Source organism: Cottoperca gobio, chromosome 3, assembly GCF_900634415.1.
Source record: "Cottoperca gobio chromosome 3, fCotGob3.1, whole genome shotgun sequence".
Lineage (NCBI taxonomy): Eukaryota > Metazoa > Chordata > Actinopteri > Perciformes > Bovichtidae > Cottoperca > Cottoperca gobio.
The window spans coordinates 17,348,239-17,366,729 of NC_041357.1; the positions used below are offsets into that span (position 1 = coordinate 17,348,239).

The 18,491-nt window shown below is 38.7% G+C and overlaps 1 protein-coding gene across 1 annotated transcript in view; it reads right to left on the reverse strand.

Moving 5' to 3' along the window:
* Positions 1 to 1,522: 1,522 nt before the first annotated feature.
* The window catches only part of kif18a (kinesin family member 18A), a 29,243-nt gene continuing 12,274 nt past the window's right edge, over positions 1,523 to 18,491 (reverse strand). Inside the window, exons 10-18 of the mRNA XM_029461926.1 lie at positions 17,314 to 17,476; positions 16,607 to 16,771; positions 15,490 to 15,611; positions 15,099 to 15,370; positions 12,527 to 12,583; positions 7,546 to 7,927; positions 3,771 to 3,863; positions 3,455 to 3,552; positions 1,523 to 2,302 (exon numbers count right to left, since the gene is read on the reverse strand). Coding sequence (XP_029317786.1) covers positions 2,172 to 2,302; positions 3,455 to 3,552; positions 3,771 to 3,863; positions 7,546 to 7,927; positions 12,527 to 12,583; positions 15,099 to 15,370; positions 15,490 to 15,611; positions 16,607 to 16,771; positions 17,314 to 17,476 — 1,483 coding nt within the window. The 3' untranslated portion in view covers positions 1,523 to 2,171. The remainder of the gene's footprint in view (positions 2,303 to 3,454; positions 3,553 to 3,770; positions 3,864 to 7,545; positions 7,928 to 12,526; positions 12,584 to 15,098; positions 15,371 to 15,489; positions 15,612 to 16,606; positions 16,772 to 17,313; positions 17,477 to 18,491) is intronic.

Consider the following 18,491-nt stretch of genomic DNA (forward strand, 5'->3'; position numbering starts at 1 on the left):
TCTCTCTCTCTCTCTCTCTCTCTCTCTCTCTCTCTCACACACACACACAATGAAGAGATTCTTGTGAATGAGAGCATGAGAGGGTGTCAGTGCTTGCGCAGTACAGTGCTGATATATGCATTGAGCTCCTGAGCTAAAAATAAAGATCACACTGAATGCTGTGCCACTGAAAGTTGCAAGACTGAATTCAAAGTGACAAGTCTAGTTCTCTCCAGACAAAGCAATGAGGTTCCACCCTCATCATAGATCCAGGAGGTATTTTTTGACATTCATTTTTAGTATAGAATTCTAATAAAAGCTTGTTCCTTCACATTTGATCAGGCTAAAAATGCAACATAGGAAAGCCTAAAATATCTGTGAAATACAATTCAAAAGTGGTGTTAAGCAGTGGTTCCCAATCAGAAGAGCTGAAGTTGCCCGTCAGCTACATACACCCATGTTCTTGGTTTATTATAAAGCCTAAAAGCCATGTGGCAGGTTACAATATTTCTATGTTCTTACAATTCATTGTCAATGTTTATGTTGGTTTGGTCCCTCAAATTGCATAAATACTACTGTAACATGGAGGGGCAGAAGCTGGACATTTCATGATGTCTTCCTTTATTGTTTTAGCTAACTAAATCCACAATTTATCCTTTTCAGCTATTTATTTCAGTTTATCCATTACTTCATTACTTTCAGCTAACTGTTCCAACCATTTATCCATGACTTTAAGCCAACTTTATCTTAGCTAACAATTTCCACCATTGATTCATTACTTTTAGCTACCACTTACTTTCTATTGTAACCAATATCCAATACCTTGTGCTAAGAAACTGTTTCGCTGTTAGCTAATAAGATTTGATCCATTACACTTTTCAACTGCTTATCAAGTAGTTTGGGCAAAAGATTCCTGTTACTCTTAGTTAACCATTTCAACCATTACTTTTAGCTATTTTGACATTTAGATTTAGTACATTTTATGCACTCACAATCCCAACACGTGGGGTTACACGATTGACTCCGGTTGATTGGGGTGTATGTACTGGCCAATCGCTGCTGGCAGCATGTTATTTTAAATACTAAAGATCCTAATTGTGAGTCAATCTTTCCATGAATGTCCCGGTAACTGCAGCAAAGATTCTGTGAATCTTGCCCGAAGTTTTGGACGTCAGGGTTTAAGTTAGTGGTAACACCTCTTTCAAGACTGAAGTCTGTGCTCTGTTGAACACTTATCACCCTGAAACCCCACAAGGCATTGGTAGAGACAAACAGCATCCTATCAATCACTGCACTCAGGGTTTACCTTTTTTCCTAAAGGCTTATGAAAAGGTTGCTTTTCCAATAGGAAGACAACGAGAAAGTTATCTTTGTGAGTTATACTGAGTCACTCCTAGGTCCGTTAAATTGTTCTTGCTATCGTATTTTTCCCCTTCCCTGAGCCTGGCCTATGTCACTTATTTATCGTTGGAACATCTTGTAACCCAAACTTAATTGAAAACTACATTTATACTCGACATCAATAGCACAAAAAGGCAGGAACTACATTTTAGAAAGGGATTTATTCCTTGAAGAACAGCCACACATTCTGTTACAAGCACTTTTATTATGAAATATCTATAACCCCATGTTATTACAACAGTACAACAGAAAAAAATGATTTGAAAAACAAATTCAAAAAGCTCAGTGTAGAGCAGTTTCAGTTGTTTTTTCATGTATAATCTTCCTCTGATATTAGCTGCCCTAGGAAATGTGGTCATCTACCAGACCGGTCAATAGTTTAAAGTACACAACATACCGAGAACACAGAACATCCACAGGACATGTTTTATTTTTAGCCGTTGGCGTGTACATGAGTGTTTAAAAATACATCTTCAAATCTAAAAGGCCGGTTTAGAATTGATAAAAATCAAAAAATCTAAAGGAATAATCTAAACAGATTATCAATAACTATACAGTGTATGTACAGTCAAGTAAAATTTCGCTGCAAAGTGAGGCTAAATCAAAGACATTAACAAAATAAATAGTGCAATTTATATTACATTTCGTCTACATGACCATTTCTGTCGGAGAAACCTACACAATGGAATGCTTTATCTTTTCAGGTTTTGATAAAATATTTTTGAAAAGATGAATACGGTGGTACAAGGGTTCATAAAGGCAAAACGGCGTGATTCAGACACGATGTTGCTTTAAAACCGTTTCGTCACTTGTTTGAACTGTTGGGACGTTTTGAAGAAGATGGACTTGGATTTCTTAGTTTCCATCAGATTTCCTTCAGAACCGCTCCTCACAACTCTTCGAGGGTTGTTCTCTTCTGAACCTGGGGACAGACACCAAACAAGGAATAGTATCAATATTAACCACACCTACATAATGCAAAGAAATAACAAGCATGACTCCGTGCCACACATACAGCAGGTACAGTTTGCAGGGTTCCTACACATCCTTTTCCAAATATCACAGTACAAATAGCGAGATGTTTATTATGCAAATATCTTTTTTTAAATCGAACGTGACATGTTACATACAGACTATGCGTGTTATTGCGTAGTCAACTTATTGCCAGAAGGTTGTAACTACTGTAGGTTCTCTAGCTCAAACAAATGAATCATTACTTGTTGTCTGTGTTGGTCTCTCGTTGGGTTGGGCCAAACACGTGACGTTCACAGGATGCTGGGACAAGACATTGACTTTTAACATGCCACCATGTTGGAGGTGTGGAATGATTTTTACGCAAAGTTTAAATCTAGCTCTCTTTCTCCATTTGGAATCCTTAGCCAACTACACTTTATATTTGTTATCGTCAAGTCAGCCCTCGAAAGCATTTACCCATTGTGGCTGTAACTCTCTTACGCAGAACGTTGGGCGTTCCACTGTCAAACATATTGCACAGAGTTGTTCTGCCGACTGTGGCGTACAGGAGAGGCAGCTCTGAGTAGGAGCGTGCGTTCGCTCGCTCGTCATACTTCTTGCCTTGTTTTCGGCAACATTGAGCTGGATCAGGCCCGCGCTCTCTCGCACAGTGGTAAACATGTTGGCTGCTTGCTGCAAACGCCATGAGAAACACTCTGCTTGTAGATACATTTATTTTAAGAAATTCAGAATGTTGTGTTTTAGAAAAGTCAAGGGCAATAGTCTGGTAACCCAAATACTTTACCAAATGCTCTTTTCTTTTTTTCCATACTTATCCAGACCTGGAAATGATTCTATAATAATAATAATAATTCTAATTCTATACTTTTCCATACTGCGTAGGAACCGTGAGTTAATAATACCAGAAAATATTTCTGGTTGCTTACAGCAAGTCACCATGGCGGAAAACATTCTTGTTTGTTGAAATTAAAATTTCATCTAAAAAATATCTTATATTGCAAAATGTGTTATGTTTGCACTCTTGTTATGACTGTATATGTAGTTTGTCTTCAGTGTCTGGATGTCATGTTCAACTGTGTTTCTCCGTGTTGACACTTACCAGTAAAACGATGCACTCTGAGTGGTCTGCTGGCCACTGAAGGGTCTTTCTTTATGCGTTTCGGTGCAGAGAAACCCTGTGTTAAGTCTTCTTGGATACTGTTACAGTGAATAAAATAGTAAAACAGTTAGCAAACACACCATCAATAACTGGATTCCCTCATAATAACAGTCAGCTTTTAAATTAGTTATTTTGGTACAGCTTTAATCCGGCCGCAAATAATCATTAATATGTCAAAGCAGAGCGTTCCATCCACTGTCGGTATAAAATAAGATTATTTACATGAATATAAGAGAAAAAGCCGGAGGCACATTACCAGTTGACTTTACGCTTTCCTTGTGCAGCAGACGTCATGAGCATGTAGGTCTTGTTGGCTCGTCTCACGTCTTGTAAAGACAGGATCTGTTGTCTACAGAGCAGAGGTTCATGTTACCATGACATCTCAGCTGTCTTCACATAAAAAGGAAAACTTCCCTTTGCATTAAAAATCATAATCGCTTATAACTAATAATTGTATTAGTGTTGTATTGCAAAAGCTGCGTGTATACAAATCTGAAGTTTTGATATTTGATGCTTTGTTTCGATGCATCTGCATTCACATATTTGGATATGCAAATTTGTGGTCTCAGATCAATTTAAAAACTAAATTCTTTATTTTTATTTTTTATAAATGGTACCTCCAGGTACAAAATAAGTAGATCAATGCTTTAGGGTTGGGTGTTCCCGTTTGAGTTTTTCTAAACTACCCACGAGTTATATTACACATCTTTTAACCCCATATAATCAGTTTGTTGCTCAAAATCCTCTAGCAGGTCCATACTTGCTGATGTGAGGTTTAAATGAACACGCACAAGATTGAGGACAAATTTAGCTGCTCTAAACTCAATCTCTGGCATTGCTTTGGGGCTAAAGCTAATCCCAAAGTGAGCACATATTCCATTGCAGGACAAAACCGCACTGCACCAAAAATGTGTATACTGACCATGAGACAAGAATTAACCGGGTTTCTGGAAAAACCTACCCGAGGAAATCAACTGGGTAAAATCTGCATCACCTTCATGTACCTTAATCTGTAGTTAACCTTCCTCATTTATTGCTCAGCCGGGTCTCACATTTTTTTTATTGGTGTTGCTTTAAAATAAATAAATAAATAATTAAATTGTACATTTTGCAAACGCAACAGTTAAACTGTCAAAGTCATTTAAAACATGTCTGCTACACTTTGCATGAACCATGTCCAGATAACTGCCACTCACCCACTTTGCAGTTCCAGAAATCCCTTCTCTACAGTTGCCAGACTAGAACTAATGCAGTTTCTTGAAGTCTTTCTCTTTTAACTTCGTATTCATCATTTTTACTGTTAGCATCATCTACAATGGTCTTATTTACAAAAGGTTCTTGCCATCAGAATGCAAATGTTTTCTTTTGAGATTTGACCCGTCTGTTGCAGGACAACTTAGTAACTAAGTAAGTGCTCTCATACAGTGTTTTCAGACTCTCCTAAAGACTTCTTTTCTAAAAAGCGACTGGCAACAATATCAGCGATTTATTTAGACCGCCAGGGAAAAAGCTAGAAATATATTGTATTGCAATTCATTTAAAATGTGTCTCCCTCACTGCGACCCAGACAACAACCTCAAGCTTTATGCAAATGAAGGCACGGTGACGTCACCAATATGCAAATGAGCATACAACGTCATCCGGCCTGCATCTTTACGACTTTTGGAGCTAGTGCTATTCACTTTTATTGGAAAAGAGTTGGCAACACTGCTCTCATATAGTCTGGCTATGCGTCGAGCTTTGATATGTTAAGGGAGAAAAAAAACCTCCTCCTGATACAGTATGATTGTTGGGTCGTACAAATGTTCCGAAAGCAATTGCTTTTCCTTGATTGAGGCGATGCATTTTGATTTTGAGGTTGATTAGGAACAAATAAGCTGATACACGTTCAAGGTGTAAATGTGAAGACTCATCTGCTGGAGCATCATCCACTGACACAAACCCCGTCTGCTGCTCGAAATGTTTCCTATTCTGTTTGCCTCTTCTTAGCCGACTTAAGCCTCTTGGCACAATGTTCCAGTCTGGAAACTTGCTGCTGGTGAGAATACTTGTACGGTTTGCACTCTAGTCTCTGTCTTGTTTTGAATAAGGTTTTGGGGATTTACCACTTCTGAATGGTTTAGTTGCCATCCAATAAGCGTCTTTTACTTAGTGGGCAGCCAGAGGGACGTGTTTTCCGATTGTTTTAAAACATGTTATGGAACTGATTTGAGAGATGCCAGTGTTCGTTTCCTCTGAACCAATTAAAAAAAATGCAATAGATAAAAAATAAAAAATAATATATATATATCTGTTTGCTGCACCAAGGCTTGTTTAAAAATTTGACAATTTGATAATTTATGCTTTCGGAGAGTAATGTTTAATTTGAAAAGTGTGGTACAAGAACTGTATGGGTTTAGAAAGCATGAATATTCAACAAGCTATAAAAATCATGCTTGCTTTTTTTAAATTTTTATAATAGTTAGACATTTTACCATGATTAGCATGGGTGGGGGTGTTTTTCCATCTGTACCAATTTCTTAAGAAAAACTATGCCTCCAGAAGCCAGTTTACATCCACGTCTGTCCAAAATGTCATTACCCCATTATTTTTATCCTATTACACATTTGTGTGAAAATGTCATAATTAGCATATACATTCTTGAGTTATGGCCAAAAAACGTGCTTTGTGACTTTGAACACCAAATTCTTATCAGTTTAACCTCGAATCCAAGCAGACTTTTGTGCCAAATTTGAAGACATTTCCACCAGGCATTCTTGAGAATTAGGGACGGATGTACAGACGTTCAGGATTACGTATGGACAACCCAAAAACATTTTGCCTCTGGCCTTGGCTGTGGCTGAAAAGGAGGTATAATAAGTGGGGATGTCCCTGATGATTTTAACTCAGCGAGAGAAAGGGTTAATGACATTCATTATTTGTGTTTGATATTCTTATTAAAAGCTTCAAAACAGCTAATTCAAAGATTCCTGGTGAAGGAGTAAATTGTCATTTAAACCTCATTACATGTTCTTGCCAGTTGTGACATAAAGAAGGAACGGTGGATCAGTTTATTTAATGAAATGTCTAAGTGTAAGTCTCTGCCAATTAAAAGCACAAAGTAAGTGACAAAAGATAAAGTGCCATATTTACCCACCTTAACTTGTGACTCTTATTCTCTTGTCTTGACAAGGACAACAGTGATCAAATAATGATGTGCTGCTAGGCTGTTGGCTACTGATTGGCCAATTGCTGGCTTGTCAAGACGTTAACAATATTATATGAGATCAACCTTTGATGCGTTAGCATCCGGGCGATTGTAAGTACAGCCCAGAAAATAGGATATGAAGTGCATGAAAACTGAGAAATACAAAAGGCCTTTGTGTGCATATAACGGCTTCCTATATAAATAATAATATTACATTTAATTTATATAGCACTTTTCTAGATACACAAAGACGCTATATCATAGAGGCTAATTGTAATGATGCTTATATTGCTCACTGGTATAGTTCTGCTTTAACAAGGGGGCAGGTAAAAACACATCCTGGTTAACTCTGCATTGCTGAAAAGTGCATGTTGAGATAAATGTTTGGTGAATAGGAGCCAAGAAAGTGCGACAAATTGTTCTAATACATCCTGGCAGCTGCTAAAGATTTCCCCTCTGAACTTGATTTATAAAAATGCACGTCTACAGTTAGATAGTGAATGTGATGTTACATCAGGTTTGGTTTCAGCTTTGACAGCAGTATTTGTTTTCCCAAAGTGTCTTAGTTCTCATGAAGAGGACCCGTTCCTATAGTCTTTCTTACAATATTTCCTGTTTATGTACAGAGAAGTGTACACTATTGTTGCAGTAAACCACAGGAGAGGGGTGCAGTAGACGTTACATGGGTGTATTGATGCATTTGTTTACGACTACTTCAACATGTTAAAAGGCTGCACCATATGCACTGTCAAGAGAACCGTAATACATATTACAAGCCATCCTGAAAACTGACTGTTAACATCTAAAATTCAAAAGAAAAGCTTAGAAATGAACTTTTTCTCACCTTTTAGTAGGAATCTGGTTCCCCTCTTTGGCCTTGGGAGGATGGAGTAGTTGGCCGGGATCTGAGGAGTCCGTTGACGTCAATGTTTGACAGGGACTACCGCTGCTTATTATGATAGTTGAATTAATTGCAGTTTGATCATCATTGTCCAGAACTTCAAATGTCATGTTGGGATCCATGGCACTGGAGGAGTTCTGTGGCAAGTCCTTAAGAGTTTTTTGAGAAGGTTCTGGTGTGCACTGGAGTGGGAACATGCCCTCCACAAACCCTTGGGTCTTGGCGACAGTCAGGGGGCTTTGTGGTGGCAGTGACGCAGAAAGATTTCTCCTGATGGGCATTCTTGGATGTGCTTCCAGTTTCAAATGAGTTTTTATTCCTCCACCTAAAAAAAACAAACAATTAATAGAAATTAAACGAAGCATGCTTATTTAGTCGTGAATATTTCATTTGATAGAGAAATATTTAAGATTTGAAAGTTTTTAGGAAATGTTTCAAGGAAAAGTTTAGGAACACATTGTTTCATAAAAATGTATACAAGATACATAAGGTTCCTTATTAAAAAGCAATTAATTGAACTAAAGATGAGTCAAATTGGAAACTCTCCAGGCTCAGGAGCGTCAGCAGCGCCCGTATAACAGAGGGTCGCGACTGAGGCAATTTACTCCGGGAGATAAAGTGCTCCCATACTCTAGCTCCAAATTACTCGCCAAGTGGCAAGGGCCATTCGTGGTCACACGGCAAGTGGGGGACGTCGATTACGAGGTGGTGCGATCGGACAGGGGGGGAGTGACACAAATTAACCACCTCAATCTCGTGGAGAGAGGTGGCATCAGCCTCTCTGGCTACTACGGTGATGGAGAAAGGTGAGTGGTCTCTTGTGACAGCCATCTTTCACCGAGTCAGAGGGCAGACGTTGCCTTGTTGCAAAGGCTATTTGCTGATGTGTCCTCCCCCCTGCCCGGGCGCACAACTCTCGCACACCACCACATAGAGACGCCCCCAGGCGTGACGGTGCGGTCACGGCCCTATCGGCTGCCTGAACACAAGAGGAAAGTTGTTCAGGCGGAGCTTCAGGCCATGTTAGAGATGGGGGTAATGGAAGAGTCCAGCAGCGACTGGTGCTTCCCGATGGGTCAGTACGGTTCTGTGTGGACAATCGCAGAGCTAATGAGGTGTCCAAATTCGATGCCTACCCGATGCCCCGGGTCGACAAACTCCTGGATCGGCTGGGCACGGCTCGTTTTTATATGACACTGGATGTAACTAAGGGCTACTGGCAGCTGGTCGTGGCGGATTTCCTCTCGCGCTCAGTTGGTTGGTCGGTCGGTCTGCTGGGTCCTGGACCGTGAACGCCACGGCTTACGGCCTGCTGGACACACCGGACCTGGACCGACCCCGGAAGCTAAGCAGAGATGGGCCGTGCCAGTACAAAGATTATTATAAACTGCCTGGAAAGGCTGAGTCCTGGCTGCAAATAAATAGTTTATTTTTCCCGTAGCTCCGATCCTTCTGTCATTTTGACCTGCTTGGGAACAGGGGTTTCCCACACTCTGTAACTAAACCGTTTGCTAAAGAGAATGAACATGTTTCAAGCATTATTCGCAGATGACAGCATCTGTAACAAGCCATCTTAAAGTGCAAATATCACAGCATTGTTTAAAACTTAGTGCTTTGAAAGTAAATGTAAATCAAATCACTTTAAAAAGTAAGCAGGGCAACAGTAAACACACCCATCACCAAATGATGCCGTCCTCGTATTCAATCAGTAATAAGCGCTGAAGAGCTAGCCTTAGGCTAAACAGTGCAATTTACAAAATGTCACAACAGAGAAATGAGATGGATCATTCCCTTAAGTTACATCAAAATGTGAGCAGTTGTGTTGGAGATATTGTGCATGGCACAAGACAATTAAACATTATAGTGCCCTCCTTACAGATTGAAACTTTACAATGTCAGAATAGAGCTGTGACAGGCATTATTATCTTAAAAAGCACGGCCTTTTATAAATAGACCAGAACTCAAGGATTTTACCGGCTAACAGCCGTAGATATTTGTTTTAATTGAAAATAGAGTGATGAGTCTGTTGGTCAGTAAACGATCTAGCGCTAGCCGACTATGGACGTCTTTTTCCAGCCACACATACTGTAGCTAGATTGTAGTGCTGATGGATAGCGAATGCTAGAGGATAGTGCATAATATTTGGAATCCACTGCCAAACACCACAGGGAAGAGTCAAACTTGCATTAACTAGTGGTATTCAAATACTGATTGATAAAATAAATTGCACATAGTAAGTTGTTTGCCACATTGTCTAGCTTCAGTTTAAAATGACAGCAATAAAAACAGATTGTGTTTAAATCGTGGCGTCTGCATCACATTATGTACACCATCACACTCATGGCATTTCCTGCAGGAGTGTGATGGGGTTAGGGAGGGGGCTAAAAAGGGAAAATGCCAGCACATAAAGGAAGTGAGAGAACTAAAGGCAAAGGTGAATGACTGATTTAGACATAACCTTAAATATCATAATGCAATATTTAGCAAATGTGAGTCAGACCTCAGACAGCACACCAAGCGAGGAGACAATAATAAATAGCTCTTTTCTGTGGCAGAGGAGTTGTCCCTAGCAATAAATGGAAGCAGTTTTCCTTCAATCACATATTTTTGGCTTGTAGGGGATTAATACATGCATGAGTTGCTATTTCTGGTGGAGGCTGCACTGAATTAGGGTCGCCTGGTTGCTGCTGCCTGTTTTTTATAGTGCGCCTTTTCTGGTTGGTGGAGCAGGGGAGTTTACGTCTGTTGACGTTTTTTCCTGCCCTGCTGTGGATCTGCATTTTCATGAATGAAGCTCAGGAGGGATTGGGAGGGTTAGATGCTAGACAGACAGAGAAAAAAATTTGAGGGTAGGAGGGAAAGAAAGGGAGAATGGAGGAAAAAGCCAGACTAACAGACATTTGAAGCAAAAGGACAGCAAAAATCTGAGGAGGAAAAAATAGATGAGAGAAGTGAGAGGCAGAGGATCAAATGGGAATATAAAAAGAACAGCATAAAGAGGGCAGTGACAGGTAGCTGAATGAAAAATCATGAAGCTATTAATAAATACACGTGGACACGTTTTAAAATCAACACTAAATTGAGTTCCTTCAAAGTGATCACTTTTGTGTGATTTGCTATTATTAAGCAACCTGCAAAGAGTTAATGCTCTTTCCAAACCCCAGCCCTCTCTAAAACGGATGAAATGTGATTGGCTTTGCAAGCTGCAGGGTGGAGCTATTTCTCATAACATGCTGCAGTGACTACCATTAAGAGCTGAGGAAGCAGTAAGGGACTGCCAAACAGCGTCAGGATCACATCAGAGCAGTTTGTCTGAATGCTAAATTAAAGCCTTATTTATTCAAAACATCCGTGTTATTTTAGATTTTGTCAGGTATTAATCTGACAATGCTGCACAACATGTATCAAGCTGAACTAATTGTGTGTATGCATGTATTTGTGAGTATGCATCATTGAAAAGCACCATGTCCATCTGATCTTCCAGAGCTACCACTCATACATGCAAGTGGGAATACATAATTGATCAGGATACACAGAGTTATGATTTTATTAGAGAGATAAAACTGTGGCTACATGATCCAAATAATGGGAACATAGTGATGCAAAGAAAATTATTTAATGGCTAAATAAATGACTGTGATTGTTCTTTGTGGTAATTCACCATTATTAAGCTAGTGTTAAGCCTCTTGCATGTATTTTGTGGGTTGCATGGCTGGTAAAATGTCATTATTTCATAAGGTGCTGTTGTATGTATCCATGTAATATTATTGATATTATACATCACAGTACATTGTAATAGTTACTGTATCTAAAATTCTAAGCTTAAGGAAAGTTGCACATTACTATGTTATTTTTACACCCATGACTCATTGTGTCGTCAATAACAGGGATTCATTACGTTCCGTTCTATTAGTGGAAGTTAAAAGGTATTATTAGTGTTTTTCAAATACCAAATCCACCCAACGTTTTATTGTGGGTGTGACAAATACTGGAAAAGGTTAAAGTTTGGCCATTCAAGTTTGTTTGCTAAAATATAAAAGTTCACCATAGTAATACAAGTGTGAGAGGAGGTGTTGACACTCGTGGAACTATAGATGTATTGGCAAAGAAAAGTTCAATTATGAGCAAATAACAACAAACGACCAAATGGGAAGAAAACAATAAAACAACTGGCTTGGCATGTAGAAAAAAGGATCTGACAGACAGGCCCAACAGAAAGCATGGCTTTTTATAATAAGTTGCAGGGAAATTTCATAGCAGTGGTGACAAACTCCCTGGTGCTTTCATGTTTCATTTCCATTCAAGGAACTCTGGTCATCTGGCAGGAGTATTTTCTTCAAAAGTTAAATTTCCCACAATATGTTTCAATGAAAAGTAGACCACCTGCAGTAAATATCATTACAGCCAATTTGAACTGCAATATTTCACAGAGGTTTTTTGAGTTACACTTCCCCAAAGGTTCCATGTGTACAGTTTTCCCTCTATAAAACGGCTTGTGAGTATTCACATCATTTCATTATTCATGTTTTGGCCAGGACAGAATGTCTGCAGCACACCTATAAATCAAATTATATTACATCTTTGACTTTTATTGTTTATTTTACTACTCTGAACAAGGTTTTACTTAAACTGCTAAACATGTTCAGCAAATAAAAAACAACACGGCAACGTGGAAATTTTGGCTTACGCAAAACAATTGAACATTTATGTGGCACATTAAAAACACAATTTTATGACGTGTGTGTGTTCTGCTTCAATAAAAAACCGTAGCATCATCTCTTAAAGTGTGTTTGGGCAAGTGTGATGGATTGAGTGAAAGGTGACAAGGAGAGAAGTGAATGATTGAGGGGGAGGGGGGGATTAACAGACAAGCAGGGGTTTTAGATTAATGACTACAGTATGTTAGTATGACGGGGGAGTTCACCTTTTGATGATGGAACATCATTGCACAGTGAGATTCTTTTTCCGCACACCTCTGCACCTGAGAATTAAAACAATCATAAAGAGATTCAAGTAAAAGCAACATCACCACACCCTTAAAATGACAACACATGTGGTTTTCCTTCATTAAAAATGTTACATTATCAGTAAATGTTTAGAAAGCGCTGGTTTACTTGAACCTATTAGACTGATGTTTGAAAGTCAAGTATTTCAGTGTTCACTGAAAACTTAAATGAAAGTTGCTTTCGGACATAAATATGGGAAAAACTACAAAGGGGAAATACTTGAGATTCTATCTTTTCTACGGAAAGAGTCGATCTGGCTTATACATTATACAATGTTCAAGAATATCAATCTCACACAAAAACCCAAGCATTGTGCAGTGTGATGTGACCCAGAGGTCAGATGAAACCGCTGTCAATCATAATGAATTGCCCAAAGATCAAGTCAGCCTGAAACATTTTGAAATATTTAATATACTTATACAAACATTTTATATTCTTTTAAACTTGAATTTAAGATCCACAGGAGGCTGCTACTTATATCTGTATTCAGTTGTCAAATTATTTGTATCACTGACAACGAATATAAATGGCATTCAACAAAAAACCTTTTCAAAGAAGTACTGAATGTAATACAATCTGAAGCAAGCCAGCAGTGGAACACAGGGGACAGGTGCAGAGTTTACTGTCTCACAAATGATAGACATTATCAAAGTAATTGAGTATAGTTAGCCAGCTTTGGTTCATGCTTTTCATATCTTATACGTCATGAGGGGCCTGGAAATGCTAGGTCATGCTGAGATGACAGTTAAAAATGAATAGTGCAATCTCATGAGTCCTACAATACACACTAGACCTGGACTAATGCCAAATTCACTGGGCCTCATAAAATCACCTTACAGGACACCTGAGTAATATATTAAACACTTTCTTACATGTGTTTGTAATCTTACATTCTACGCCTGCCACATTGCAGAACCATCAAAATGAAAAAAGAAAATTGCAAAAACAATTATAAATCAGGGCAAAATGACACACTCACACACTTTTTTCCATTTTAGATGCTCTCTGTAAGGGTGTCTTTTTTATTCAACTTTGTGCAAAGCATTTAGCGGGAGGTTTTCAATACACTACAATTATATAATGTATGTCTTCAAGAAAAGCAGCATTTGCTTAACGGGATACCACTTATGTGTGCGACACGCTCCATGTAGCTAAACTACATGTAACCTATTCGCACATAATTTAATAACCAAAACAGTGTTTTGTGAAAGCGCCATGTCAGCTGTAATTATGATCGAAACGGCAGACGTGGTAATTTGTATTAAAAAAAGACAAAAATAAAAACTGGTTTAAATGGTAGGCATGACTAAGTGTGCACCTATATCCCATTTTCTAAATATAGTACATTCAATGATAACAGTTAATATTATGTCAAAATGTCAAAATAACAAACATGGTGGGTTGCAAGGTGAAGTCAAAACACTCTGAAATTGATTGTTTGACTGTCAGATTAGTGTTTGCTTCCGGGGCATCATGCCTGAACTCAACTTCAAGAAAACATATAAAAAAATAAAAATAAGGAGTATTTTTAAAACATTAGATAGCCATCAGCGAAGATTCTGCATGTGAGAGAGATGAATGGCCGATTTGACGTAGATTCGGTCACTGCGAGGCCTCCCTCTCTTTCCATCATACATTCTGGGAGGGGGAGGGGTGAGAATGTCGCATTCACTTGATAGAGTTAATTGAGGGGGACAAATCATTTATATGTAATTATAGGAGAGACCAGCCCTAAACTATATTTCTTCCCAACCAGGACAAGATGATGAATGCACATGTAAGTTATTGTTTTGTCCGACTAGTCTCAATTAATGTATTTAGCAGCTGTGGTGCATCACCTCAGATGCTATTTATAACATAACATTTAATGGACATTTTCTAAGTAGATGTCTTCATTATAAGCAATCACCCATTACTGCAACATCTGATGTTTTAGTTGCTCATGCATTTTGTGGCCATGTGGTCAGGTCTTCCTGTATTTATCAAGCAAACTGACATCTTCCCAGTCAGGCTACATGGCAGAACATTTTATGACTAGTTTTATGACTAATAATTAGTGGATCAATCGATTTAAAAAAAAGATTTACAGACAGTTTTTATGTTTCAATTAATTTATCAAGGAAAAAATGTTCGCTCGTTCTAGGTTCACGAATGTGAAGATCTCCTGCTCTCCTCCTAAAAACAATCATTATTAATTCAATACTTGGTCTACTATGACTTGACTGTTAGTCAGACAAACAGGTAATTTCAAGACATCATCGTGGGTGCTGGGGGACTCTGATTTTTCTCTTAAAATAAATAAATTCTAGACTAAACAAGTTATTGATTAAATCCCAAAAAATTATAATTATTGACTTTAATTGCTAATATAAATACTCTTAATTTGAAGTACCACATTGTCCAATCTTCTTCTGTAACTTTATCCAAACAAACGATCTAACTGTATGCTAAATAAACAACAGAAGAATAAATAGGAGTGCGATGACTTACTGCAGGGGCTACTCTGGTGGTATAGCAGATGTGAGAAAGACAGGACAGGCGCCAACTCGCTGAAGCCCAACTCCTCCTGTGACTCCGCTCCAATCCCTTCACTTTTCAGCTGCTGCCCCGCCCCTTCCTGGTCTGCCCAGACCACACCTCTCTCCCGCAACACAAGGTGCTCTAGTTCATGGTTCTCCATCTCGTCTGCGGCATTGACCTTCCCAGCCCCCAGCAACGCAGAGTAGTGCCGATTATAAGCTGGCAACAAGATGTTCACCATTCTGAAATACAATGGAAAAATATTATTGAGACATTTCTTCCAGGAAAAAACAACATTTCTTCAGCTGCACTGATTAATAGTTAATTGAATAAGAATTGGTTCTAGGTATTGCCAACCTACTTCTGCGTACGCTTGTTGTCCTGATCCTGCAGTGCAGTGAGCTCGACCATCTGCTTGATGTGTTGTTTAAAATCATTAACCTGCAGCTCCAGTCTGTGGCAATGTAGGCCCTTGTCTAACACCTGAACAAGGGGGAGAAGTGAGTTCAGAGAGCAGAAATGATGAGGCAATAGCCATTCTAACATAACAGCATTTTGAATTAGCACTCGTGTGGGCAAAATTAAAGGAAAGAAAAAGAAAACGAAGATGCACAGTTCTGTTTTCATCCGTGTTTCATCAGAAAAGCTGTCTGCTCGGGGTAAGGGAGGAGGAAAAAAAGAGAAAGAACTCTGACGTAAAGAAACTACGAAACAACAGCAGAGAGAACATTTGACCGGTGGGTGCGTCATAGTTCTGGGTCAGTTCCTGGAAGAAAGGATAAAGAAGAAAAAAAATAACATGGGCATGGTTTTAGGTAACTGGCTGCTTTGTGAGGGATGAGTAAAGGGTATTGATTTATTCTCTTCAGTGATCCACGAGTGAGCCGGAGAAATAAAATGAGCACGGTTCTAATTACTGGGAGAACAGATGGGAAGAAAACAAAGACAGTCACGACACCAGTAGAGACACAGCCTACCTTCCAAAATAAACAAACAAAAAACACCAAGTGATGAGTTTTGAAGGATGTAACCCACATTGTGAAGTTCGTCTCTATATGTAATCATGCTCACTTGTCTTCATACATTAACTCAAACTATTTCATCCTGTCCACAAGTTATGTAATTTAGTATCTAGGTTTACTCACTGCTCGCCTCTACTGATCTATTGTCCAAAGACTGACAAGAATTATCGTACTCCCTCACTACTGTGAGTGCTGTTGGAATTTGTAAAAAACTACAAGCACTGTGGTTAAACAATTGTTATAGTGAAAAAGATAAAAGGTTATATTAAACCTTGAATGAATTAAAAAGAAAATGAAATCATGAAATAAAAAGGATTGACTAAAAACATCAAGTGTACTTAACATACAACATACTCAACATACTTATCAATTTCAAAGTCACAACAAAAACACAGTCAATAACTCTGCTGTTTATCAGCACCAGTAAATGCAAAAGGGTCAATTAGTTCTACTAACCTCTGAGGTCTGATCGTTCGACTTCAGCAGCTTAATCTCATTCTCAACACGATGAAGCCAGCCGTCATTATCCAGGAAACGGTTTTCTGCCTCATTCAAACGTTTCCGAATGTGTTGCTGCTGAGCGCGTAAACTGGCAATCTTCCGCTCGTGCTTACAAGTGGCCTATTGAAAGCAACAACAAAAACATGTAAGTGATATCCTGAATTGTCCATTGTTTGTACTAGTATTAGTGTGACACACTATTAACTGTGTATGTGGTCTAAATAACAATAATTATAGATGCAAGCAGCAATAACGAATAATAGATTCATCTAAACATATTGAGCACGTGTTGTTCATTGTTGGAGAAGTTAATCTGAAACAATGTTTTTTCTTAAACAAGTTTTAAAATGCAAACAGATGATTGAGAACCACTCTCAGGCCATGTGTTCCCACAGTTTCAATTCTTTTAAACCATCCTACAAACGTTGGTTCCTAAACTTCTTGAAAATTAACTTTTTTTATACTTTAAATGGCATTTACAGCTGGGACAAACTCAAATGGTAGAGAAGAGCCAAGTGCTGGGGAGCAGTGACCCTGTCCTGTAGTGGCGTAAATGAGAGGCCAAGACAACTATAGAGAACAGAGAAGTGAAATGATGACTCAGCAGCTGTTTTTCTGCGGGGATGATGGAATCTGTGGATAGCAGCGTAAGCATCAGCTACCTTCTCAGTTTTTTCTTTGGCACAGAAACATTGGACCTGCAGGTTGTTCTCCTCGCTGTACCGCTGGCGCAGCTCATTCTCCTTCAGTTGTCTCTCCAGATCCAGCTGTTCCTTCCTGATTTGGGCCCGGTCCGAGAAGACTCGCTGTAGTTGTTCTGACACCCTAGAGAGAGAGAGAGAGAAAAGAGTGATGTTCAGATTTTACAAGCTTTGCATAATAAAAAAAAGAAAGAAAAAGAGGCTGCATTAGGAAATCTGAAATGACCAAACTTTATAGAAATGATGTGAGCACCTAAAGAGCATGTCGTTCTATTGCAATTAAAGGAACAATCCAATGTAACAAATAAACAAAAGGAGTCATCCTACAATACCATGTGAATGTATTTGTAATTCATATGGTTAAAATGGATAATTTGGAACCTTAAAATAGATAAATAGGTACACACGAGAAGGCTAATCTATACAAAAGCCTTAACAAACTGTCAGAGAGCCGTTCATTCAACTCATTTTTGAGGCTGTGGTGGGGTTGTTGTAATGTAACTAATACTGAAAGGTGATATTTTTGTTTGTCCACCTCTTAGTATAATGCAATACAACAAAACATAACCATCATTACAGGGATTCAAGCCAGATATGATTAGAGGCTGGTGTGCCACATGTAAGGAGCACATTTATATTAATGGTTGAGCTCTTACAAACCTCTTGTTTGTGTGTAAAACATATCCTAAAAAGGCTATAATATATTAAAAGTTACACATTGAAACCAGTTTAAATACAGCAATACCGTAAAAATATACCAATTAATTACATCAAATGTTTGCATTACTAATATCATTATTCTTCACACTTAATTCATGACGCTCTAAGGCTTGAGTCAATTATTAGATCATGCCGTTAACCTCTTCATATAATCTAGAGCTTCCACAAGATGCTAGTTTTGTTCGGGCCGAGCCAGAAAGATATTCTTAGCTATATGATGTATGTATGTATTCCTGGAACAGAGTTGAGGTGATATCCAGACTGGATGCAAGTGGCTGTCTGGCTGAGTTAAAGCAGGAGGAGAGACAAGAGAGGCATGCAGGTAAATAAGACTGGAGAGCTGTCGCTGAAATGTGACTGCACTCTTCAATGTAACTCCAGTGACGTAGGAGACGTTGTGGCCTTGCTAGACTGCTGAA